At 41.3% G+C, this 26804-nt stretch overlaps 1 protein-coding gene across 2 annotated transcripts in view; it reads right to left on the bottom strand.

Moving 5' to 3' along the window:
- The window catches only part of OTULIN (OTU deubiquitinase with linear linkage specificity), a 301396-nt gene that overhangs the window by 29387 nt on the left and 245205 nt on the right, over nucleotides 1–26804 (bottom strand). Inside the window, exon 9 of one of the 2 annotated variants that reach the window (XM_053714573.1) lies at nucleotides 20181–22104. The exons of the other annotated variant lie outside the window; for it this stretch is intronic. Within the exon in view, the coding sequence (XP_053570548.1) occupies nucleotides 21913–22104 (192 nt within the window). The 3' untranslated portion in view covers nucleotides 20181–21912. Of the gene's footprint in view, nucleotides 1–20180; nucleotides 22105–26804 lie in introns of those variants that run through there. 2 annotated transcript variants of the gene reach the window in all.

Genomic DNA, 26804 nt, shown 5'->3' with positions numbered 1-26804 from the left:
ATCACTAGAGAAAAAAATTGGGTTCAGTGTCCCTTTAAGAAGCAGCGGTCTTAAGAGTGTTGCTCCTTAACTAGTTCACGGCCTCTGATCGGTGGACAGCAATCAACCCGATCAGATACGATCGGGTTGATTGACACCCCTGAATCTGCAGGGGGCGGCATTACACAAGCATTCAGTGATGTCGGTCGGACATGATCCGTGGGACAGACATATGATAAATCAGCCCCATAATGTCTCATAATTTGAAGAAAGGAGTCTCAAAAAAGAAGCCGTTGGCTGAAGAGCCCGCTTCTTCTACCGCCAGCACTCACTGGACACGGTGACATTGCCATTGCCCTCCCCCAAAAAAAGGTTTGAAAGGCCAATTCTCCAATAGAGAAGGGATTCAAGGAGAAGCCGTAAAGAAAAGGGCCTCATCAGTGAGGTGCAGGATATCTGAGCCAGGAGGCCAGAAATATTAAGTAATTTATCCTGCACCCCTCCGAGTGCCTTATTCATACCCTTTCTGGGGTCCCTGCCCTTTCTGGTGAGAAAACTAGCTAATTTGACGTCAAATTCGGGAGTCTTCCGGAAAGGGAAGTTCTGCGACATTCAGCCCTGAGTTTGTTGCAGTTGTCATGGTCCAGAAATTTACAAAGTCGCCTTTGCAGAAAATGGGAGCAAAAGGAGCCAGTGACCAGTCAGATGATCTAGGGTGCTTTATATGCTTGGGGCTAAAGATCAGATTTCCCAAAGGATACACTAACTCATCTTCTGGCTCCTTATGGCTCGCCAAAGGGAAAGACGCGTTGGAATGGGGAATAGAGGGGTCTAAATCCTGATCAGATCCTCTGCCTCCCATGCCAAGTCAACCATATAAAAGTAATTTAAATCAAAATTGTCAGAGATCTGATGCCCCTCTTGCAAAACCTGGGGGTATAGGGTTCTTTTACCCTGTTTTACCTCTGGGGAGGAGGTTCTATCACCCCTATGTGAAACGCCCAGGGGAGGGGCGTAAGGCCTTTAGGCCGGAGCTTTGCCCTTATGAGGGGCGGGACGTGACTAAGCTTTCCAATGTCTCTTGCAGGATCTGTGCTCCTTATGGCTCGCCGAAGGGAAAGACGCATTGGAATGGGGAATAGAGGAGTTTAAATCCTGATCAGATCCTCTGCCTCCCATGCCAAGTCAACCATATAAAAGTAATTTAAATCAAAATTGTCAGAGATCTGATGCCCCTCTTGCAAAACCTGGGGGTAGAAGGTTCTTTTACCCTGTTTTACCTCTGGGGAGGAGGTTCTATCACCCCTATGTGAAACGCCAGGGGTAGGGGCGTAAGGCCTTTAGGCCGGAGCTTTGCCAATATGAGGGGCGGGACGTGATTAAGCTTTCCAATGTCTCTTGCAGGATCTGGGCAGTTCTGAGTCTGAGGAGGAGGAATCAGACGGAGGGATCGCTTTAGACCCAGTTGTAATGAGGTTATGATCCACCTCGAATGGGGGAGGGGTTGATTTTGCTTTAAAGCAGTTGCAATAGCAGAATTAATGTAGGCAAATAATTCTTCTTTGGAAGAAGAGAAGGGGAATTTACATTGTCTGGGAGACACTAGGAGTAGTTTGGGGTTACTCTTGAGTCTGCATGGTGATTCTGTTTATCAAAAGAAAAAACTATTCAAAATTTCAAAAATGGAAATATACATAAATAATAAGGAACAAACTGAAACTTTATAAAACTGGGAATTGAACCTGAGATGCCTGATTAATAAGCAGTAGTTCTAACCACTAGGCTACCATTAAAACCTGTGTTACCAAATACTTAAGCTGTTGCTCTAACCATTAAGCAAACTCAGAGCACTTGCAATACAGAATATAATAAATTAATCCCTTACTGGGAATATACTGTGGAAAAACCTTATTCAAACTGATTCCCAGCCTAACGTTGTTAATAACTCCAAGAGATAACTGAAGGGTTAATAATCACTCTTAAAATATATGCTGGGGGCATGCCTAAGCAGTGGCCATGATAGGTAGCATTTTCTAAGCCTCTGGAAGAGATCTAAACGGTCCACTATATATCATCTAATCTATGCAGAATTCTTCACTAAAGAGCTCATCAATAGATGTATAGAACCATACTGAACAGATCCATATGAGAATTACTGTTCTCCGGCATACCTCGCACATCAGAAGCCCCGCCCCGAGCACGGGGTTAAACAAGCTTAATATGGCTACTCTCAACACAGAGGAAATTTAAAACAATGCTGCATACTCTCCTCACTGACTTCGAACAACAAATGCAGCATAGCTTCAATAACCTAACTTCGATAATAAAGGGGAGAGCAACTGAGGACACACCATCAGGATCTGTTGTGCTGGCCCCCCGCTGCTCCTATCAATAACCAGATGTGAGTCAATGAAGCAGTCCTACACTCTCCGCTGACATTTACCACACATTGAAAAGAGGAGGTGTATCCCAGCGCCAACTGAACCTTGTATTATTTTTTACTATAATTTATTTTTATTTTCATTTTTATTTATTGTCTTTTATTCTGTTCTTTTGGTAACACATTGGGACACACTGTAACACATTGGGACACACCGTAACAGTCTGATCCTCACCACAGAGATAGAATGTTTTTAGACTTTTAGATCATTGTTTTTATAATTTTAGCGTGGATCCATGCAGTTGTAATATTATAGTGATATATGTAATAAACCCTTATTTTAACCTTAGCCTCCGTATTGTTGGCGCCTGAGTACACCCTTTGCATTTCTATTTACCACACATTCTAATCCTGATATCATAATAATGGGGAGAGAGAATCCAGCAACTACTTTCCTAGAGATACCTCTACCCGCATCAGCACACTGTCAGCTCATCCGCCCACACAGCCATAGTAGGCAGAATACCAGCAAGCTAGCTGAGAACAAAGGTCAACCAGCCGAACCTGCTCCAGTACTCTATGTCCGGCTAGTAGATGAGGATCTGCTCTCTGCGATTCCCCCGGGAGGATGCGGCCCACCCCCGAGTGGATTGCCTGGGCGGCCCTCGTAACTTACTCTCTCACACCCTCCAAGACTGCTGGAGTATACAGAGATCCAGAGCGATGCATCCTGTGACAGAGGTCGCGGCTAGATATACTGATATGATCGTGGTCCCCAGCACTCACGGACATGAATAACAGCTGGAAATACTACTGATGAAGCCCACAGTAACTAACCAAGAGGTGGGAACCTCAGCCGGTCTGCCTAGATCTCTTGGGCCCACAACCGAACACTTTGAAGGGACAGTGCGCTCTTCTTACCCAACACCATATACAGTGCATGTCTATAGCGGAGTGACGGCGCCTGTTCGGCAGACTGGACTTGGCAGATGCGGTGTGGGCTAGTAGGAAACTCCCTCAAGATCCCAAGGAGGACTGCTTACTATTTCTTTCTCAAGGGTATTGTCTTCAAGACTCTGATTATTATACTTTTTTATGTTAGAAGGTTGTTCTTTTTGTTCACTTAGAGATGAACTATCTTTAGTTCACAACTGGAGTCTTTCTCCTCATATGTGTTAATAGGTTTATGTACTACACAATGTTTTATATCTTAAGCTTGCTTATTAGAATAGTTTAGCCCATAGAGTGGAGAGTAAATTTAGCAGAAACGCACTACTCAAGTCAAATGAGCTCTCAAACTAGAAACCTAATATTTCACATATTAATATGGGTATATTCATAGATCAATGTTACAATTCAAATGCTTGAATCCACTCAAAGATACATAATCTTCCAAACTTACAAGAAGGTCCCATATCAGTAAACCCATCCACCAGTTGGCTTTAGAGACAAAGTCCCATATAGACTATACCTGCCACTTATGCCATCTAATTATAAATGGAATCTATTTATACTAACAATAAGCTTTAGCCCCTATATCCACCTACCCACTACTCCCCCTTTCCCTCTGATTGTTATCAATACGGATTGCCTAGCAAATTACATAAGCGTTATCAATCCTGCTGGTAATAGGGTGAAACACAACCTCGCTGAAAAATATTAAGTACTCAGAGATTACTCAGCTCACACACTTAAAAATATATGGGTCATGGCTATAAGGTAAACATAACAATTACTGAAAGCATTGATGTGGTACAGCCCCTTATGTGTTTTCTTTTTGTTTTTGCCTAGTTATCTTTCATTTTCTCAGCTTTATGTCTCTCCTCTGTGTCCAACATGCCTGCTGTGTCTACTGTAGTCGCAGTGGTTGTTATCTGATATATTTGGCTGACTTATCTAACTGACCCTCTTTCCCTTAAAGTGAAGGTAAACTTTGATGAATGAAAGCCCGTTTTTTTAAAAATACTATTAAAAACAGGGGCACTTTCATTCATCAAAGTTTACAAAGCAGCCGTTTTGATTAAAAACTTACCTTTTTTTCTTTTCACAGCCAGAGCCGCTTCCCCCTCCTGGAAATCCTCTCTTCACACGTCAGCAATGACTAATCCGGCTACCTCCAATCACAGCATGGCCTCAGGCAATGACTACCATGGGGGGCAAGCCGTGATTGGAGGAAACCGGATAAGTCATTGCTGACATTTGAAGAGAGGATTTCCAGGAGGGGGAAGCTGCTCTGGCTGTGAAAAGAAAAAAAGGTAAGTTTTTAATCAAAACGGCTGCTTTGTAAACTTTGATGAATGAAAGTTCCCCTGTTTTTAAAAGTATTTTTAAAAAACGGACTTTCATTCACCAAAGTTTACCTTCAATTTAAGACAGAAACACAGTTCATTAGGCCAAGTCTTGCGCTCTATGTTGATAGATAATTCTCATTAGATATATCTTACACAGAAAGATCTGCTTACACAATTTAAAGAGGGGAATTCACCCCACTCTAGCCCCTAGCACTGTAGCTGGAAGATGATATCCTACTAAAATTCAGGTACGAGCAACCTATGAACTTGGGACACACCAATATAGCAAGCCCAAATTTTATATTGTAGTGATGTTCTCTCACTCCCTCAACCCCCATACATAGCACTATAAGTTGGCTATATTTAGATATACAGATAGTTATATATTCCAATGCCAGCAGGCCTAGTCTACAAGTATAACCCACAGAGGCAACTAACAAGATCCCTAAATGAGAACTATTCCTTCCTGTTGAGATAAGATTTCTTATTCATATGCTAAAAAGCCCTTTCCCAACTTAAAGCAGCTCTTGTCTGCTGATTGATCCCATCCCTGATTTTACTTTAGCACTCAAACTCAATATATTTAAAAATGAGGTTCCAGAGCCATCTATCACACGTTATTATTGCTATATAAGACAGGTATAGCATCTTAGTTCCCTTTTGACTGTGTGCTCCAATAGTAGACCACTGTTACTCTACATTACCTAAAGTTAAAACTTTACATTGATTTTTACAAGGAACTCAGTCTCATACCTGACTTCTATTTTACGCACTGTCCTTGACATTACTCTACTATGTTTATTCGGAGCATAGGACATTCTTACTATATCAATGTTAGAAGCAGTTTATTATTGCACAGATGTTGTTATTTAGCCTACCACACATTTAGTTAATATATAGTCTTATATTCAAATGCATTCTCAAATGTATATTTTGCAATGTCATTCAGAGCTTATTCTGTATCTTGATTCTCACTGTAATTGTTTTTTCATATTACATGTTGTACATTCTACAAAACCTCAATAAAAACAAAGTTTAAAAATAAATAAATAAATATATATGATTTTGCCAGTGTTTTTTTAAAACATTTTTTCTCCTTTTACACCATGTACATGATAAAGGCCCGTGTACAATTATTTATTTATAAGAGAGGATCAAGAAATACCGCCAAGCTGCCATCCAGGGCCGTGTTGAGAAGCGGCTTGAGTGACTGACCGAACAAGCTGGTCAGGGGAGCGTCTGCTTTGAGATCTCAACACGGCGCCGGAGTACGAAGAGAAAAGCTGCGCAGCGTTCAGAGATGGGAGGTGCGGTCCTTCCCGCGTCTTCAATCCAACGGATGGGGAAATGTGAACAGAGTGGTAAGGTAGAACCACTCGGTCACTGTAGGAAAGACGCCACTGCCACCAATGAAAAATATACAACCATATTAAAGTAGAAATTAGTATTAAAATATGATGATACTGGGAATCAAAGATTATCTACCTTAAAGGGATACTGAACCCAAATTTTTTCTTTCATGATTCAGATAGAGCATGCCATTTTAAGCAACTTTCTAATTTACTTCTATTATCAATTTTTCTTCGTTCTCTTGCTATATTAATTTAAAAAGAAGGCATCTAAGCTAAGGAGCCAGCACATTTTTGGTCCAGAACCATGGACAGCATTTGTTTATTGGTGCTGTCCAATCAGCAAGGACAACCCAGGTTGTTCACCAAAAATGGGCCGGCATCTAAACTTACATTCTTGCTTTTCAAATAAACATACCAAGAGAATGAAGAAAATTTGATAATAGGAGAAAAATTACAAAGCTGCTTAAAATTGCATGCCCCATCTGAATCACAGAAGAAACAAAATTTATGCTTACCTGATAAATTTATTTCTCTTGTGGTGTATCCAGTCCATGGATTCATCCATTACTTGTGGGATATTCTCCTTCCCAACAGGAAGCTGCAAGAGGATCACCCACAGCAGAGCTGTCTATATAGCTCCTCCCCTAACTGCCACTCCCAGTCATTCGACCGAAGACAAGCAAGAGAAAGGAGAAACTATAGGGTGCAGTGGTGACTGTAGTTTAAAAATAAAAAACACCTGCCTTAAAATGACAGGGCGGGCCGTGGACTGGATACACCACAAGAGAAATAAATTTATCAGGTAAGCATAAATTTTGTTTTCTCTTGTAAGGTGTATCCAGTCCACGGATTCATCCATTACTTGTGGGATACCAATACCAAAGCTATAGGACACGGAGGAAGGGAGGGACAAGGCAGGCGCTTAAACGGAAGGCACCACTGCCTGTAAGACCTTTCTCCCAAAAATAGCCTCCGCAGAAGCAAAAGTATCAAATTTGTAGAATTTAGAAAAAGTATGAAGCAAAGACCAAGTCGCCGCCTTACAAATCTGTTCAACAGAAGCCTCATTTTTAAAAGCCCATGTGGAAGCCACCGCTCTAGTGGAATGAGCTGTAATTCTTTCAGGAGGCTGCTGGCCAGCAGTCTCATAAGCTAAGTGGATTATACTTCTTAACCAAAAAGAAAGAGAAGTTGCTGAAGCCTTTTGGCCTTTCCTCTGTCCAGAGTAGACAACAAACAATGCAGATGTTTGACGAAAATCTTTAGTAGCTTGTAAATAAAACTTTAAAGCACGAACCACGTCAAGATTGTGTAAAAGACGTTCTTTCTTTGAAGAAGGATTAGGACACAGTGACGGAAAAACAATCTCCTGATTGATATTCTTATTAGATACCACCTTAGGAAGAAACCCAGGTTTGGTAAGCAAAACTACCTTATCTGCATGGAAGATCAGATAAGGGGAATCACATTGCAAGTCAGATAACTCTGAAACTCTTCGAGCCGAAGAGATAGCTACCAGAAAATGAACTTTCCAAGATAAAAGCTTGATATCTATGGAATGCAGAGGTTCAAACGGAACCCCTTGAAGAACTTTAAGAACTAAATTTAAACTCCAAGGCGGAGCAACCGGTTTAAAAACAGGCTTGATTCTAACTAAAGCCTGACAAAACGCCTGAACGTCTGGAACATCCGCCAGACGCTTGTGCAAAAGAATAGACAGAGCAGAAATCTGTCCCTTTAAGGAACTAGCTGACAATCCCTTCTCCAATCCTTCTTGGAGAAAAGATAATATCCTGGGAATCCTGACTTTACTCCATGAGTAACCCTTGGATTCACACCAATGAAGATATTTACACCATATCTTATGATAGATTTTCCTGGTGACAGGCTTTCGAGCCTGAATTAAGGTATCAATGACCGACTTGGAGAAACCACGTCTTGATAAAATCAAGCGTTCAATCTCCAAGCAGTCAGACGCAGAGAAATTAGATTTGGATGGTTTAAAGGACCCTGAAGTAGAAGGTCGTGCCTCAGTGGTAGAGTCCATGGTGGAAGGGATGACATGTCCACCAGATCTGCATACCAAGTCCTGCGTGGCCACGCAGGTGCTATCAAAATCACCGAAGCTCTCTCCTGCTTGATCTTGGCAATCAGACGAGGGAGCAGAGGAAATGGTGGAAACACATAAGCCAGGTTGAAAGACCAAGGCGCTGCTAGAGCATCTATCAGCACTGCCTTGGGATCCCTGGACCTGGATCCGTAACAAGGAAGCTTGGCGTTCTGACGAGACGCCATGAGATCCAGTTCTGGTTTGCCCCAAAGTTGAATCAACTGTGCAAACACCTCCGGATGGAGTTACCACTCTCCCGGATGAAAAGTCTGTCGACTTAGAAAATCCGCCTCCCAGTTCTCTACTCCTGGGATATGGATAGCTGATAGATGGCAAGAGTGAACCTCTGCCCATAGAATTATTGTTGAAACCTCCAACATTGCTAGGGAACTCCTTGTTCCCCCTTGATGGTTGATGTAGGCTACAGTCGTGATATTGTCCGACTGAAATCTGATGAACCTGACCGCAGCAAGCTGAGGCCAAGCCTGAAGAGCATTGAATATCGCTCTTAGGTCCAGAATGTTTATGAGAACGAGTGTCTCCTCCTAAGTCCACAAGCTCTGAGCTTTCAGGGAGTTCCAGACTGCACCCCAGCCCAGAAGGCTGGCATCTGTCGTTACTATTGTCCAATCTGGCCTGCGGAAGGTCATACCCTTTGACAGATGGACCCGAGATAGCCACCAGAGAAGAGAATCCCTGGTCTCTTGATCCATATTTAGTAGAGGGGACAAATCTGTGTAATCCCCATTCCACTGACTGAGCATGCAGAGTTGCAGCGGTCTTAGATGTAGACGGGCAAACGGCACTATGTCCATTGCCGCTACCATTAAGCCGATAACTTCCATACACTGAGCCACTGAAGGGCGAGAAGTAGAATAAAGAACACGGCAGGAATTTAGAAGTTTTGACAACCTGGCCTCTGTCAGGTAAATCTTAATTTCTACAGAATCTATCAGAGTTCCTAGGAAGGAAACTCTTGTGAGAGGGGATAGAGAACTCTTTTCTTCGTTCACTTTCCACCCATGCGACCTTAGGAATGCCAGAACAATGTCTGTATGGGACCTGGCGATTTGAAAATTTGACGCCTGTATTAGAATATCGTCTAGGTAAGGGGCTACTGCTATACCCCGCGGCCTTAGGACCGCTAGGAGTGACCCCAGAACCTTTGTAAAGATTCTTGGTGCCATAGCAAACCCAAAGGGAAGAGCCACAAACTGGTAATGCCTGTCTAGGAAGGCGAACCTGAGAAACCGATGATGATCTCTGTGTATCGGAATGTGCAGATAAGCATCATTTAAGTCCACGGTAGTCATATATTGACCCTCCTGGATCATAGGTAGGATGGTTTGAATAGTCTCCATCTTGAAGGATGGGACCCTGAGAAATTTGTTTAGGATCTTGAGATCTAAGATTGGTCTGAAGGTTCCCTCTTTCTTGGGAACCATAAACAGATTTGAATAGAAGCCTTGCCCCTGTTCCTCCTTTGGAACTGGGTGGATCACTCCCATAAATAGGAGGTCTTGAACACAATGTAAGAATGCCTCTCTCTTTATCTGGTTTGTGAGAGATGAAATCTTCCTTTTGGGGAAGAAGCTTTGAAGTCCAGAAGATATCCCTGGGACACGATTTCCAATGCCCAGGGATCCTGGACATCTCTTGCCCAAGCCTGGGCGAAGAGAGAAAGTCTGCCCCCTACTAGATCCGTTACCGGATCGGGGGCTGATCTTTCATGCTGTCTTAGAGGCAGCAGCCGTTTTTTTGGCCTGCTTTCCTTTGTTCCAAGCCTGGTTAGGTCTCCAGACCGGCTTGGACTGGGCAAAATTTCCCTCTTGTTTTGTATTAGAGGAAGTTGAAGCTGCGCCACTCTTGAAGTTTCGAAAGGCACGAAAATTAGACTGTTTGGTCCTTAATTTGTTGGACCTATCCTGAGGAAGGGCGTGACCTTTTCCTCCAGTAATATCAGAAATGATCTCCTTCAGTCCAGGCCCGAATAGGGTCTGCCCCTTGAAGGGAATGTTGAGAAGCTTAGACTTTGAAGTAACGTCAGCTGACCAAGATTTAAGCCATAGCGCCCTACGCGCCTGAATAGCAAAACCTGAGTTCTTAGCCGTTAGTTTGGTTAAATGAACAACGGCATCATAAAAAAATGAATTGGCTAGCTTAAGAGCTTTAAGCTTGTCAAGGATATCACCCAATGGGGTTTCTACCTGTAGAGCCCCTTCTAGAGACTCAAACCAGAAGGCCGCAGCAGCAGTGACAGGGGCAATGCATGCAAGGGGCTGGAGAATAAAACCTTGTTGAATAAAAATTTTCTTAAGGTAACCCTCTAATTTTTTGTCCATTGGATCTAGAAAATCACAACTGTCCTCGACAGGGATAGTTGTACGCTTCGCTAGAGTAGAGACTGCTCCCTCCACGTTAGGGACCGTTTGCCACAAGTCCCGTGTAGCGGCATCTATGGGAAACATCTTTTTAAAAACAGGAGGGGGAGAGAACGGTACACCTGGTCTATCCCATTCCTTAGTAATAATTTCTGAAAACCTCTTAGGTATTGTAAAAACATCAGAGTAAACAGGCACTGCGTAGTATTTATCCAATTTACACAATTTCTCTGGGACTACAATGGCGTCACAGTCATCCAGAAATGCTAAAACCTCCCTGAGCAACATGCGGAGGTGTTCAAGCTTAAATTCAAATGTATACATATCAGAATCAGGTTGAAGTGTCTTCCCTGAGTCAGAAAAATCACCCACAGATAGAAGCTCTCCTTCTTCGGCTTCTGTACATTGTGAGGGTATATCAGACATAGCTACTAAAGCGTCAGAAAGCTCTGTATTTGTTCTAGCCCCAGAGCTGTCTCGCTTTCCTTGTAACCCTGGCAGTTTGGACAATACTTCTGCAAGAGTATGATTCATAACTGCTGCCATGTCTTGTAACGTATACGCAATGGGCGCGCTAGATGTACTTGGCACCCCTTGAGCGGGAGTTAAAGGCTCTGACACGTGGGGAAAGTTAGTCGGCATAACTTCCCCCTTGTCAATTTCCTCTGGTGATAAATCTTTTAAAGCCAGAATATGATCTTTATAACTTATAGTAAGATCAGTGCATTTGGTACACATTCTAAGAGGGGGTTCCACAATGGCTTCTAAACACAATGAACAAGGAGTTTCCTCTATGTCAGACATGTTTAACATACTAGTAATGAGACCAGCAAGCTTTGAAAACACTTTAATTAATGTGAAAAAGCAGAATATAAAAAACGGTACTGTGCCTTTAAGGGAAAAAAACAAACACAAAAACTGCAAAACAGTGAAAAAAGCAGTTAACTTTATGAAATTTTTACAGTGTATATAATAGACTAAAATAGCATTGCACCCACTTGCAAATGGATGATTAACCCCTCAGGTTCAAAAACGAAGCAAAAAAACAGTAAAAACCGTTATAACAGTCACAAGCAAACTGCCACAGCTCTACTGTGGCTCCTACCTTCCCATAAAACGACTTTTGTGGGCACAAAAACCCTTTACAAAGATCCAATATGTCAGGGGACTCCTTCAGGGAAGCTGGATGTCTCAGAATGTAAAAACAACTGCGCAATTAGATCGCGAAAATAGGCCCCTCCCACCATGCACTTAAAGTCAGAGGGCCTTAAAAAACTATTCCTAGGAGTAAAATAACAGCCATGTGGAAACTAGGCCCCAAATAAAGATTTATCACCTCAGTAAAAAACGTTCTTTATATATATGCAAACGTTTTACATACTAAGCCATAATTGAAAGTAATATGAAAATTACCCTTTACTGCAAGCATGATGCCAGTCGTTTATTAAATCACTGCAATCAGGCTTACCTTAACTATATCAGGCACTGTCAGCATTTTCTAGTTCTTATCATCCTCTAGAAATAATATACTGAACATACCTCAGGGCAGTTAATTCTGCAGGCCATTCTCCCAGCTGAAGTTTCCCCATACTCTTCAGTTATGTGTGAGAACAGCAGTGGACCTTAGTTACAACCTGCTAAGATCATCAAAAACCTCAGGCAAATTCTTCTTCTAATTTCTGCCTGAGGTAAAAAAACAGTACAACGCCGGCACCGTTTAAAAATAACAAACTTTTGATTGAAGATAAACTACACTAATTCACCACATCTCTCTAGCTACTTCCCTTGTCGAGAGCTGCAAGAGAATGACTGGGAGTGGCAGTTAGGGGAGGAGCTATATAGACAGCTCTGCTGTGGGTGATCCTCTTGCAGCTTCCTGTTGGGAAGGAAAATATCCCACAAGTAATGGATGAATCCGTGGACTGGATACACCTTACAAGAGAAATTTTTTTTGGGTTCAGTGTCCCTTTAATAGTAGATAATATACTATAAGAATAACATTTTTTAAGGAAAATAATTCTAATAAGCGTTAAACTAGATTAAAATTTATATGAAAAATGCTTAAAGGGACACTCAATCAAAATTAAACTTTCATGATTCAGATAGAGCATGCTATTTTAAACAACTTTCCAATTTAATTCCATTAACAAAATGTGCACAGTCTTTTTATATTTAAACTTTTGCTAAACTTTCCTACTGAGCATGTGCAAGAATAAGTGTGTATGCATTTGTAAATGGCTGATGGCTGTCACATGGTACAGGGGGAGTGGAAAAAGACATAACTTTTAAAATTGTCAGGAAAAAAAATCTACTACTCATATTGAAGTTCAGACTAAATGCTATTGCATTGTCTTGTTATCTTGCATTTGTTGATTATACAAATCTACTGTGTTGACTGGGAAATACATGGCCTGCTGTCTGGAAGCAGCAAAGAAAAGAGGACGTTCCTGTGATGTTTTGGACTCTTATACTATGTCTATAAGCTGATTGGTGCAGTATTGTTGCAACATTATGCAAATGTTTCTGTTCAGTTTTTTTCTTCGCTGCTGTGTGGAATTCAGTGAAGATTTGATGCAAAATATGAAGCCTCCTGTCTTTAATAAAATCCCTTTATAACCCATTCCCCAGTTTTCCATAACCAGAACTTGCTATATTAATACACTTTATACCTCTGTGATTACATTGTATCTAAGCCTCTGCAGACTGACCCCTTATATCGGTGCTTTTAACAAAATTGCATTTCAGCCAATTAGTGCTGACTCATGCAGAACCCCACAGGAGTGACGACAATGTAAGCTATATGGCACACATGAACTAGCACTTTCTAGTTGTGAAAAGCTAATAAAATGCACTGAGATAAGAGGCGACCTTCAAGGGCTCAGAAATCAGCATATGTACTTACCTAGGTTTAGCCTTCAACAAAGAATACCAAGAGAACAAAGCAAATTTGAAGATAAAAGTAAACTGGAAAGTTGTTTAAAATTGCATGCTATAGGTTAATCATGAAAGTTTATTTTGACTTTACTGTTCCTTTAAGTTTTACAAAGTAAATATTTTCTATTGAACCGCATTAAATTGTCTGAGCGTGACATTTATGACTCATTCTAATTATGAAACAGTTTTTTTAAGAACAATTTAAATATGCAAAACTTGTAGGTTATTTCTTTAGTAACAATCTAATGTCTAAAAATAGTTGAAGATATAACACACAAATCTGGCGCCACACTAAAAATATATAAAAAAAAATAAAACATCACTAAGAATATTTAGTTGGCCGAAAATAATGAAAATGAGCTCAATGACAATTATGCATTTTTCTCAAATCAGTGCTGCTACTCAAATATTTAAAGGATTAGGAAAATTAAAATACTAATGCTAAAAGGCATTGTAATCAACGTTTTCATTTGTTAAAAAAAAAAAAAGTAATTTAAAAATATATACAGTATAGTACAGTTTAAAAAAATCACTTTAGAGAAATATTAATATTTCAGTATACACCTTTATAAAATTAGAAAGATGATAGTAAAACAAGCTGCTTGTTCAGTCATAATTAAACATCTATTTTTTAATTCATGCTGTAATTCAGCAACTGAAAACAAATGTTCACTAAAGAGTTGCAAAGCAAAATAAATACGTATTTCCTAAATGCTTCCTACATCCTGTTGTAAGCAGATAGCCCTTAATTTAAAAATAAATTAACAAATTTAAAACCACTTTTGAACTTTGTTTACAACACCACTGTGGAGTTTACTCACATTCTTTGCTGCCCATCTATTCTCAAGCGTTTATTTATCACTTGACAAACGGTATAGACAGTAAGAAGCTATACCGCTTCCCCCTTTGAAAGAAAACCGCGTTTACTCCCGGTTCTTCTGTTACAGCATCTTTTCTATGTTTGACTGTATTATAACTCAAGCTATTTTATTGAAAAGGGAGAAGTGGTATAGCTTCTCACTGGCTGTGAGTTATACATTAAAAACAACAAAAACATAATGTATGCTTACCAGATAAATTCCTTTCCTTCCTGGCAGGGAGAGTCCATGACTTCATTCCTTACTGTTGGGAAAATACAACACCTGGCCACCAGGAGGAGGCAAAGACATCCCAGCCAAAGGCTTAAATATCCCTCCCATTTCCCCTATCCCCCAGTCATTCTGCCGAGGGAACAAGGAAAAGTAGGAGAAATATCAGGGTATAAAAGGTGCCAGAAGAAATAATATAAAAAGGGAGCCGCCCATCAAAAACATAAATTACGGGCAGGGTCGTGGACTCTCCCTGCCAGGAAGGAAAGGAATTTATCTGATAAGCATAAATTGTGTTTTCCTTCCATAAGGCAGGGAGAGTCCACAACTTCATTCCTGACTGTTGGGAAAATTATACCCAAGATCCAGAGGACACTGAATAACGGGAGGTTACAGAAAAAAGAGGCAGACCCTATTCTGAGGGCACCACAGCCTGCAAAACTTTTCTCCCAAAAGCTGCTTCAGCCGAAGCAAACACATCAAACTTGTAAAATTTAGAAAAAAGTGTGTAAGGAGGACCAGGTAGCTGCCTTACAAATCTGATCCATTGAGGCTTCGTTCTTAAAAGCCCAGGAGGAAGCTACTGCTCTAGTGGAATGAGCCGTAATCCTTTCAGGAGGCTGTCGTCTCGCAAAGCGGATGACACTCTTCAACCAGAAAGATAGAGAAGTCGTAGTAGCCTTCTGCCCCTAACGCTTCCCTGTATAGATGACAAACAAAAAAGAAGATTGTCTGAATTCCTTAGTAGCCTGAAGATAGAACTTCAAGGCACGAACCACATCTATATTGTGAAGCAAACGTTCCTTCTCTGAAGAAGGATTAGGACACAAGGAAGGAACAACAATCTCTTAATTAATGTTATGATCTGACACCACCTTAGGGAGGAACCCTAATTTAGTGCATAAAACCGCCTTATCAGATAAGGGGGGTCACATTGCAAAGCAGAAATCTCAGAAACACTGTTCGCAGAAGCAATAGCCAACAAAAAAAGAACCTTCCAAGATAACAATTTAATGTCAACGGTAAGCATAGGCTCAAACGGAGCCTGCTGCAAAACACTAAGAACAAGATTTAGGCTCCAAGGCGGAGCCCCAGATCTAAACACAGGTCTGATCCTAGTCAGAGCCTTAAGAAAGGACTGCACATCCGGAAGCTCAGCCAATCTTTTGTGCAGTAATACCGACAGGGCCGATATTTTTCCCTTCAGGGAACTAGCAGATAAACCCTTCTCCAGTCCTTCCTGGAGAAAAGATACAATTCTGGCAATCTTAACCTTATGCTAGGAAAAACCACGCTCTTCACACCAGTACAAGTAAGTCTTCCACACTTTATAGTAGATACGACGAGTAACTGGCTTACGTGCTTGAACCAGAGTGTCAATAACACTCTCAGAAAACCCACTCTTGGCTAAGACTAAGGGTTCAATCTCCACGCTGTCAGCCTCAGAGAATCTAGATTTTGATGAACAAAGGGATCCTGTATCAGCAGATCTCTGCAACAAGGTAACCTCCACTGAGGAGATGAGGACACCCCCACCAGATCAGCAAACCATGTCCTTTGCGGCCACGACAGGGCAAGCAGAATCAATGATGCTCGCTCCTGTTTGATGCGAGCCACAACACGAGGGAGAAGCGGTAATGGAGGAAAAAGATATACGAGTCTGAACCTCCATGGTACTGATAGGGCATCTATCAGTTCCGCCTGAGGATCTCTCGACCTCGACCAGTACCTGGGTAGCTTGGTATTGAGGCGGGATGCCATGAGATCTATCTCCGGCGTCCCCCCCTCACTGCATATCTATGCAAACACCTTGGGGTGGAGAGACCATTCCCCTGGGTGAAAGAATTGCCTGCTGAGGAAGTCCGCTTCCCAGTTGTCCTCACCCGAATGTGGATCGCTGACAACGATCATCCGTGAGTCTCCGCCCACTCTAGTATCTGAGATACTTCTCTCATTGCCAAAGAACTTCTCGTTCACCCTGATGGTTGATGTAGGCAACCAAGGTTATATTGGCTGATTGGAATCTGATTAACTGGGACAAACCCAGAAGGGGCCAAGCCTTCAAGGCATTGAAGATTGCCCGTGGTTCCAAAATATTGATCGGAAGGGACCCCAAATGGCTACCCAGCTGGAAAGGCTCCCAGGACGGTCTCAAGAAGCATGTGCCTTAGGACAGATGATCTGGACAGAGCCACCAAGAGAGCGAGTCTCTCGACAGGTTGTCTAGCACAATCTTTTGAGACAGATCTGAATGGTCACCGTTCCATTGTCTCAGCATGCATAGTTGTAAGGGTCTTAGATGGTATCTGGCAAAAGGAATGATGTCCATATAAGACACCATAAGTCTGATCCCCTCCATACACTGAGCCACTGAGGGTCTCAAGGAGGCCTGGAGGGCAAGACATGCAGAAGTTAGCTTGCAACGTCTCTGATCTGTGAGGAATATTCTCATGGATATGGAGTCTATTATTGTCCCCAGGAAATTCACCCTCGTACTTGGAGTAAGAGAACTCTTTTCCAAGTTTATCTTCCATCCATGTGATCGAAGAAGATTGAGAAGGGATGCCGAATGTTCTTCCGCTGCTGTAGGTACCAGGACAATTTCTCCTAGAGAGGAGAGATCCCGTACGCAACCTAAGAAGGCAGCCCTCTTTTCTGGTCTTGCAGACAGAATGGAGAGTAGGAATCTGCCCCTGGGCAGATGAGACTTGAATCCTATCCTGTATCCTTGAGATACAACCTCCAGGACCCAAGGGTCCTGTACACCCTGGAACCAAATCGGGGGCCGCCAATTCATGCCGATTTGTTCTTGGCGGGCTTCTTAGCTAGTTTGGACTTATTCCAGGAGTGAGCCGGCTTCCAAGTATTCTTGGGCTGCTCGGACTTGGATGAGGATTGCTGTCGTTGTGACTTGTCAGCACAAAAGGAACGAAAATTAGACAGTTGCCATCCCTTAGGCCTATTCTTCTTATCCTGCGGTAGCAAGGCACCTTTCCCTCCGGTAACCGTAGAGATAATGGATTCCCCTTGAAGGGAAGAGAAAGAAGTCTGGATTTAGAAGTCATATCCGCAGACCAAGGGGCCTATCTATCAAGCTCGCCAGAAACAGCAGTTATGAAGCAGCGGTCACAAAGACTGCTGCTCCCTAACCCTGTCCACCTGCTCTAATGAGGCGGACAGGAATCACCGGAATTCAACCCGATCGAGTACGATCGGTTTGATTGACACCCCCTGCTGGCGGATGATTGGCCGCGAGCCTGCAGGGGGCGGGCATTGCACCAGCAGCTCTTGTGAGCTGCTGGTGCAATGCTGAATACGGAGAGCGTATTGCTCTCCGCATTCAGCGATGTCTGTGGGACCTGATCCGCACTGTCGGATCAGGTCCGACAGACATTTGTTAAATATGCCTGCAAGACTTTAACCAGAGAGCCCGGCGGGCTAGAACTGCAAAGCCAGAAGCCTTTGCATTTATGCGAATAATCTGCATATTTGCATCACAGATGAAAGAGTTGGCAATTCTCAGTGCTTTAATTCTCTCCTGAATATCCTCGAGGGAAGTCTCCACCTCAATGAGCTCCGACAGAGTGTCACACCAGTAGGTAGCTGCTCCAGCAACCGCGACTACAGCTGCAGCCGGTTGAAATAAAAACCCTGTATGTTGAAACATCTTCCTCAGAAAAGTTTCCATTTTCTTATCTATAGGCTCTCTAAAAGAAGAACTATCCTCCAGAGGAATAGTAGTATGCTTAGCCAGTACCTTCTCTTTCCCATTCGTTACTAATAATATTCACCATCTTAACTGCCACAGGAAAAGTCAGAGGGACCTTCGTATCTTCATAAACTCTGACTAATTTAGAGATCTTAGGTTCCTCAGGGAGTGTAGCCTCTGGAACCTCTAGCGTAGACAGAACCTCCTTTAATAAAAAAACGCAGATGCTAAATTTTAAATCTAAAGGAGGGTTCCTCCGTTGAAGGAGGTTTAGAAACTGAAGTCTCCGACTCAGAACGTTCACCCTCTGAAGCTACAGAGGTTAACTCATCCTTGGATAGCTGTGACATAGTAGCTAAATTCGACAAATATTTAGATGACTCTAGGTCAGGAGAACTATGTTTAACATTTCTCTTGTGTTTGTTAAAGCGAGGTAAGGCACTCAGGGCCGCAGACACCGCTGATTGTAACTGCGCGGTAAAGTCCACTGGAAAAAGGCCCCCTCCAGATGGAGGATTAGTTGAGCCGCTGGGAACTGCATGTGGAGCGGGTAATGTAGAAAGGGTAGTAATTTCTCGGGACCCAGATTCCTGAGAAGTAGACGTCTCAGAAAGGGTTAATAGCGCTATGAGTATTAGCAGGCTTGTCTCCCTTCTTAGACTTTAGAACAGTGTTTAGGCAAATGGAACAAAATTGAGCAGGAGGGCAAACCACGGCCTCCTCACAATATAAACAGGAATTATTAATCAGTACAGAAGGAGCGAAACCTTCTAATGTGGTATCAGAGTCCTCCATAGCTTTGTATATACCCACAGAAGGACAAATAAAAAGAAACGCTTTTATTAAAAAAACGGCACCTTAAGTTTAATACTCCCAATGGCTGGGGCACACAACACCTCCTAGACCCAGACAGCTAACAGTGAAAACGCTCTGCTCAGGAATGACTGTCTGCAGCAGGATCTTAGGAAATGAAAGAGACCGCACCCGGTCACGCGGTGCGTAAGACAGGATGTGCTATGAAAAAGGGCGCTAAGCTATTATGAGCTGCGCAACAATTCAAAAACGAAAGTGAAACCTGTTTGTTCCAAGCCAAAAAACACACAGTCTATGAGCCCAAAAAAACTCTCACATTAAGCATATATAAATCCCCAAGCTGTTCAAATAATCTCCCTGAAGGAGATACTAACCCTTTATCCTATTGAGGTATAAAGGAGCCACACTGTGACCCTGTATATCGTTTTAAAGTATATATATAAAAAACGGTCTTACCCTCCAGGATCCATGCTGTGGAACAGGCACAGCCTCTCAAGTGTGACAGTCTTGCAGCAGCGCTTCTGACATGGACTTGAGTGTGTAATAGCAAGCAGTGAAACTCGTCAACACTGATTTCTCAGGAGCTGTTAGCGACAGTCTGGACTGTAACTTTCATCAATACTCTCACTGAGAGGTTGACATGATTACTTAAAACTCCAGTCCTTTCTTGAAGGGAACATACCCATTACAGGACTATCCAAATCTTCTGACACTTCTCTGCCACCTCCTATAGTGATGAAAGGCAAAGAATGACTGGGGGATAGTGGAAGTGGGAAGGATATTTAAGCCTTTGGCTGGGCTGTCTTTGCCTCCTCCTGGTGGCCAGGTGTTGTATGTTCCCAACAGTATGCCTTATGGAAGGAAAACAAAACCAAATGCATGGGCAACCAGTGGAGTAAGTAAAGAAGCACACAGCTTCACAGGGGTAGGTATTCTATATTTTGTACAATTCAGAGATTAAGATGAAGTGAATTTGTTACATTTTTGTCCACTGTATGACTAGCACAGCTATTGGATAAGAGGTGGAAACGTCACCTCATGAAAAAAAAAAAGTTTTGCGGTGGGTGACTGGAGGCGGCATTTTAATAGAACAATAAACAAAATAATGTTATGTTTTAGCCCATATTCACTATAGCCCACAAATCATGATTTAAAGTCCATTTAATTTATTAAATAGATTCAGGCTAGTGCTTCAAAAACGCTAAAATGTACAGTACAATCATTTGAACTCTCTTACTCCATTGCTATTCTAAATCCAGCTGCAATGTACCTTACCAGTGACAATTACAAAGCATCAAAATAATTCCAGTACATCACAAGTTTTTAACATTTTTAGTATGCCTTAAAGGGACATAAAACTGCTTAGTACAACTACAGTAGCAGGGATACCAATCACCATGCTTGTTTTTCCTCCTGTGCCTAAAGCAGTCTTCTAATTTGTTTTCTTATTTTACCCCTTACAATTATCAGTTTGTGAATCTCTACATTTTCATTCTGGGTGCCGCCATCTTGGAACTTGTATTTGTTATGTATCATTTAAACTGCTAAAAAAATACAAAAATATAACACTTCTGCTCTTTTGTCACAGGATGCAAGAATATGTGTGCTACAAGATGGTGGCGCTAGTATAAAATATCAGCTGGATTATGTAACGAGTAAAAGGGACATGAAACCCTTTTACATGAAAAGCAGATATGCAAGCTCAGGAGCGTGCACATGCCTGAAGCACTATAATGCAGCAGTTTTGCAAAAATGTTATCCATATGCAAGAGCACTAGATGGTAGCACTATTTCCTGCCATGTAGTGCTCCAGACACCTATCTAGGTATCTCTTCAACATAAAATAACATGGAAACTAAGCTAATTTGATAATAGAAGTAAATTAGAAACTTTTTTTAAATTGTTTGCTCTGTCTGAATCACAAAAATATTTTTTGGGGGGTTTCATATCGCTTTAAAATAAGAGAACAGCTTTAAAGGGACATTATACACTCATTTTTTCTTTGCATAAATGTTTTGTAGATAATCTATTTATATAGCCCATAAAGTTTTTTTTTTAAATTAATGTATAGTTTTGCTTATTTTTAAATAACATTGCTCTGATTTTCAGACTCCTAACCAAGCCCCAAAGTTTTATGTGAATACGCTCGACTACCTACTCCAGCTTGCTCCTGTTTGTGTAAAGGGTCTTTTCATATGCAAAAGAAGGGGGAGGGGGGGAGTGTCTTATTTGCCACTTGCAGTGGGCTTTCCAGCTACCTTTTCAACAGAGGTAAACTGACAGCTTCTAAGTAAGTTTTTAAACAGTTTTATACTGAATTTTTATATCAGTATCTGTGCATATTATTCTTTATAGTAGTGTCTATTACATGCAGTTATATGAAAATGAGTGTATACTGTCCCTTTAAAGGAACATTCCAGACAAAATTGGAATCCACATTATTGCGCTTAAGTATTGAATAGAAGCATTTTTTGCAATATACATGTATTAGCAAAAATGCTTCTAATAAAAGGTTATAGCTGTTTCAAAAGTGTATTTAAGTATGCACCATGCATGGAGAGTAATAATCATGCTACTGTAGTTATACTGAGCTGTTTAACGTCCCTTTAACCACGTCTATTGATTGTAACAACCATAGTACCATAAAGGAAAATATTTTTTTCACCCCAAATCCCTGCATAAGGATGTCCTTAGTGGAATGTAGGGCAGTATCAAAAAAACACAAAACATTGTATGCAGCTTAATGAGGCAGTATTTGTAGAAGATCAAGTCAGTAATTGTTCTTTTGAGAAGTTAAGTTACATAGCTATAGCGACCATAAGTTCATTATTATCAGTAATTTATTACTCCATGGCAGCAATGGTTAAAAAAAATGTTATAAACTTGTTTCTTCGCACATCCTAACAGGAACATTATAATGTCGATCATCCTCTGTAATTAGAGTAACTATAGGCCAGTCCCCATTATCATTGGGATACAGCGTAATGAATTCATCTGTTCCATATTTGTATAACCTGAACACTTTTATGGTGAGTTGCAGGGCATATCCAAGCAGAAACATTTCCACCTGCAAGAACAAAACAAAAAAGATATTTAATTATGATGCTTTCTTTAACTTTAAACATCAGCTAAAGACTATGCACATATGTTTAAAGGGATATGAAACACATTTTTTCCCTTTATGATTCAGATAGAAAGTAAAATTTAAATGACTTCCATTTTACTTCTGTTATCTAATTTGCTTCAATCTCTTGATATCCTTTGTTGAAAAGCTGCTGATTGGTGGCTGCACATACTCTTGAGAAAGTCTGGGCGATCCCAGACGAAACGCGTAGAGATTCACATCCTATGACTGTCTGCACACCTGGCATTCCTCCCCTAACACTGTGAAGGTGTTCTCCAGCAACCACTACCACACTTGGTTAACAGTTACGGCTGAGATGGACTCTGAACGTTGGATTACACCCTCGAACTGTGGAACAGCTGTAGCGGTCTTTACTTTGGAACATTATTTCCAATATTGCACTTTATGTTTTTAATTTTGTAAGTAGCCATTTGTCATAGCGCACTTACCTTTCAATAAATTGTACCTCACTTGAGTCAGGCTGCGCCTGTCTTGTTTTTTTCTTACAAGGCTGCACATATATGCCTCTTGTGATTCGCTTACCTGATGTGTACTAGGGGTTAGCTCCCAGTAGTACACTGCTTCTCCTTCAACAAAGGATACCACAAGCTCAAAGCAAATTTGACATTAGAAGTAGATTAGAAAGTTTTTGGGTTTCATGTCCCTTTAAATATATAATTTTCTTCAAAACATTACTGCATACACCACACAAAACATATGCAGTCTCAACATTAAAGCAGGAATGATAGCAAGCTCTGTTTCAAAGTCAAGTGAAACAGATATAAAGATGAACATTTTAATCAGAATAATAAAGATTACAGTCTACAACACAATTTGCCTAACTATTATTAAATGTTCTTTTTGTAAGGAATCAAAAAAACACAAAATACTAGGTATAAAATAGAAAATTCCCATAACTGAATCTGAAGTCAGAAAAAGGCTTATATCTCCTGTCCTTGCTAACACTGACTTAGCTGAATTAGAATTCCCTAAATCAGAGATGACTGAAATTTCCAAATTGTATGGCGCTGCCTAGAGTTTATGATTTATTTTGCACATGCGCTGAAAATAAAGTGGCTCTACTCAGAAACCATAATATGAAAGAACAGCTTTAAAAACGTTATTTTTTGCTTAAAAATAAAAAATAAAATCTTTAAGGGACATTAACCCCTTAATGACCGGACCATTTTTCAGTTTTCTTACCCTTAATGACAATGGCTATTTTTAAATTTCTGCAGTGTTTGTGTTTATCTGTAATTTTCCTCTTACTCATTTACTGTACCCACACATATTATATACCGTTTTTCTCGCCATTAAATGGACTTTCTAAAGATACCATTTTTTTCATCATATCTTATAATTTAATATAAAAAATATATAAAATATGAGGAAAAAATGGAAAAAAAACACACTTTTTCTAACTTTGACCTCCAAAATCTGTTACACATCTACAACCACCAAAAAACACCCATGCTAAATAGTTTCTAAATTTTGTCCTGAGTTTAGAAATACCCAATGGTTACATGTTCTTTGCTTTTTTTGTAAGTTATAGGGCAATAAGTACAAGTAGAACTTTGCTATTTCCAAACCACTTTTTTTCAAAATTAGCGCTAGTTACATTGGAACCCTGATATCTGTCCGGAATCCCTGAATGTCCCTTGACATGTATATATATATTTTTTTAGAAGACAACCCAAAGTATTGATTTATGCCCATTTTGGTATATTTCATGCCACCATTTCACTGCCAAATAAAAAAAATTGTTCACTTTTTCACAAATTTTGTCACAAACTTTAGGTTTCTCACTGAAATTATTTACAAACAGTTTGTGCAATTATGGCAGAAATGGTTGTAAATGCTTCTCTGGGATCCCCTTTGTTCAGAAATAGCAGACTTATATGGCTTTGTGGTTGCTTTTTGGTAATTAGAAGGCCGCTAAATGCAGCTGCGCACCACACTTGTATTAAGCCCAGCAGTGAAGGGGTTAATTAGGTAGCTTGTAGAGAGCTTGAAGGGTTAATTTTAGCTTTAGTGTAGTAGACAACCCAAAGTATTGATCTAGGCCCATTTTGGTATATTTCATGCCACCATTTCACCGCCAAATGCGAACAAATAAAAAAAAAAGTGAAATTTTTCACAATTTTAGGTTTCTCACTTAAATTATTTACAAACAGCTTGTGCAATTATGGCACAAATGGTTGTAAATGCTTCTCTGGGATCTCCTTTGTTCAGAAATAGCAGACATATATGGCTTTGGCGTTGCTTTTTGGCAATTAGGAGGCCGCTAAATGCTGCTGCGCACCACACTTGTATTAAGCCCAGCAGTGAAGGGGTTAATTAGGTAGCTTGTAGAGAGCTTGCAGGGTTAATTTTAGCTTTAGTGTAGAGATTAGCCTCCCACCTGACACATCCCACCCCCTGATCCCTCCCAGACAGCTCTCTTCCCTCCCCCACCCCACAATTGTCCCCGCCATCTTAAGTACTGGCAGAAAGTCTGCCAGTACTAAAATAAAAGGTGTTTTTTTTTTGTTTTTGTTTTTTTTAATTATTCAGCTGTGATGGACCCCTGCCTTAACCCCCAACCTCCCTGATCCCCCCCAAACACCTCTCTAACCCTCCCCACCTACCTATTTGCCACCATCTTGGGTACTGGCAGCTGTCTGCCAGTACCCAGTTTTCCCCAAAAAATAAAGTGTGTTTTTTTTTCTATTTTTTTTTTTTTTTTTTCATTTTTTCTGTAGTGTAGCTGCCCCCCCAGTACCCCCACCCCCCTAACCCTACCAGATCCTATTATTATTAATTTTTTTTTACAGTTTGCTGCCCCCCCCTCCCTCTTAACAAAATTCATTGGTGGCAGTGTTTGCTGCGCGCGCACACACACACACACACATGCGCGCGCGCGCACGCAGGCCCCCCCTCCACACGCTCCCGACATCCGGCGTGCACAATGCACTTGTAGGAACCGGATGCCGGGTAGCGGTGGGCCGCCCACCCTCCTCCCTTGTAAGCTCCCACCCACCAACGAACGGCCCCATCGCTACCGGTGCAGAGAGGGCCACAGAGTGGCTCTCTCTGCATCGGATGCTTTTTAAAGGGTATTGCAGGATGCCTCAATATCGAGGCATCACTGCAATACCCTGAGAGCTGCTGGAAGCGATTGCGATCGCTTCCAGCACTCTCTTAGACAACTGACGTACCAGGTACGTCCATTGTCACTAACTGCTAGTTTTTGCAGGACGTACCTGGTACGTCAGTTGTCATTAAGGGGTTAATCTTCTGGGAACAACTACAATAACATGGTTACTATTCACTGTAGTATTGCAGCTCTCTATAAAGCCTGCTGCTATTAGAACACCTTTCCTGTTGCCAGGTGCTGAAGCGCCACCTCTTCATATTGATGGCTGCCAACATGGAGAACGCATATTCTTATTACCTGTGATAAAAGCAGTGCACATGTACAGATTGTGAGGTTGGTGACATTTTGATAAATGTATAATGTCCTTTTTGACATCTATATAATGTTCTTCAGCTTAGCCTGCATGATACAGAGAAGTAAAACTCACACTCTGTATCATGCATACTAGTTCCAAAGATATGATGCAGCTGTGAAAAAGTAGTGATCTGTGAATGTGCACCACGTCCGTCACAGGTTGTGAGCATCCGTGTGATCCAAGATGGCAGTGCCTATTATAAACAGGTGAAGCTTCAGTTTCTGGTATATTTATTATTAAAAAGAGCTGCAGTCACAGGAGGAACTACAATAACATAGTAACCATTCTATTGCAGTTGTGCTTGAAGATCAGCTGGCGTTCCAAGATGTTTATAGATAAACTCGCCTTCTGAGGAGACCAAACTCCCTGTGCCTTCAGAGGCCTCCAGCCCTGTATGCTGGAGTCTGTAAACCCTAGAAAGGAGACTATAGTTTGAGGCACATGAAAGTTCTTTAGCAAATGTATGCACCAATAATATCTGTTTATCTAGCAAGGACTATGTGTGATAATCTGACTGCTGAAAAGAGAAGGCACTTGTATGAAAATGTCCAGATAAGGTGCTGCCAAGGTGCCCTGAGCCTCTGCTACCAAAAGTAAGGCCCCTTGGTGAACACTCTATGGGCAGTGGCTAGACCAAATGGTAAAGCTAAAAACTAGTAATGCTACTAACTAATAAACTGGGATACATAAATATGCATATTTTCAGTTTATTGTAGTCGGACCCTCCTGCAATAAAGTAAGAATAGTGCGAATGGTTTCTATTTTGATGGTGGGAACCTTTAGGATTTATTTTAGGGATTTGAGATCCAGAATAGTTAGAAAAATACCCTCCTTTTTGAAACCCAGAAAAGTTTGGAGTAGTACCCCTGGCTCTGTTCTGATAAATACATTTGGGAGATTACTCCTTTTCCCTCAGGTCCACCACACAAGTTAGCAAGGCCCTTGCCTTGATTGACTTATGGGTCAAATGAGAGAGAATTTTTTTTTTTAGGGGGTCTGGATTAAAAACAATCTCTAACACCAAAGGGCCTAAAATGGATTTTTCCCACACTTCCTAAAAAATTGTTCAGAGTGAGGGGCACACCTTGATGGGAGTATACTTTGTGGCCTGTTTGGTCTTAGACCAGGATGATCTAAGCTTCCAGGAAGTCT

The sequence above is a fragment of the Bombina bombina genome, chromosome 5, assembly GCF_027579735.1.
Source record: "Bombina bombina isolate aBomBom1 chromosome 5, aBomBom1.pri, whole genome shotgun sequence".
Classification (NCBI taxonomy): Eukaryota; Metazoa; Chordata; class Amphibia; order Anura; family Bombinatoridae; genus Bombina; species Bombina bombina.
Note: the sequence above shows the minus strand (reverse complement) of the source record. Positions and strands in the feature narration are given on the sequence as shown.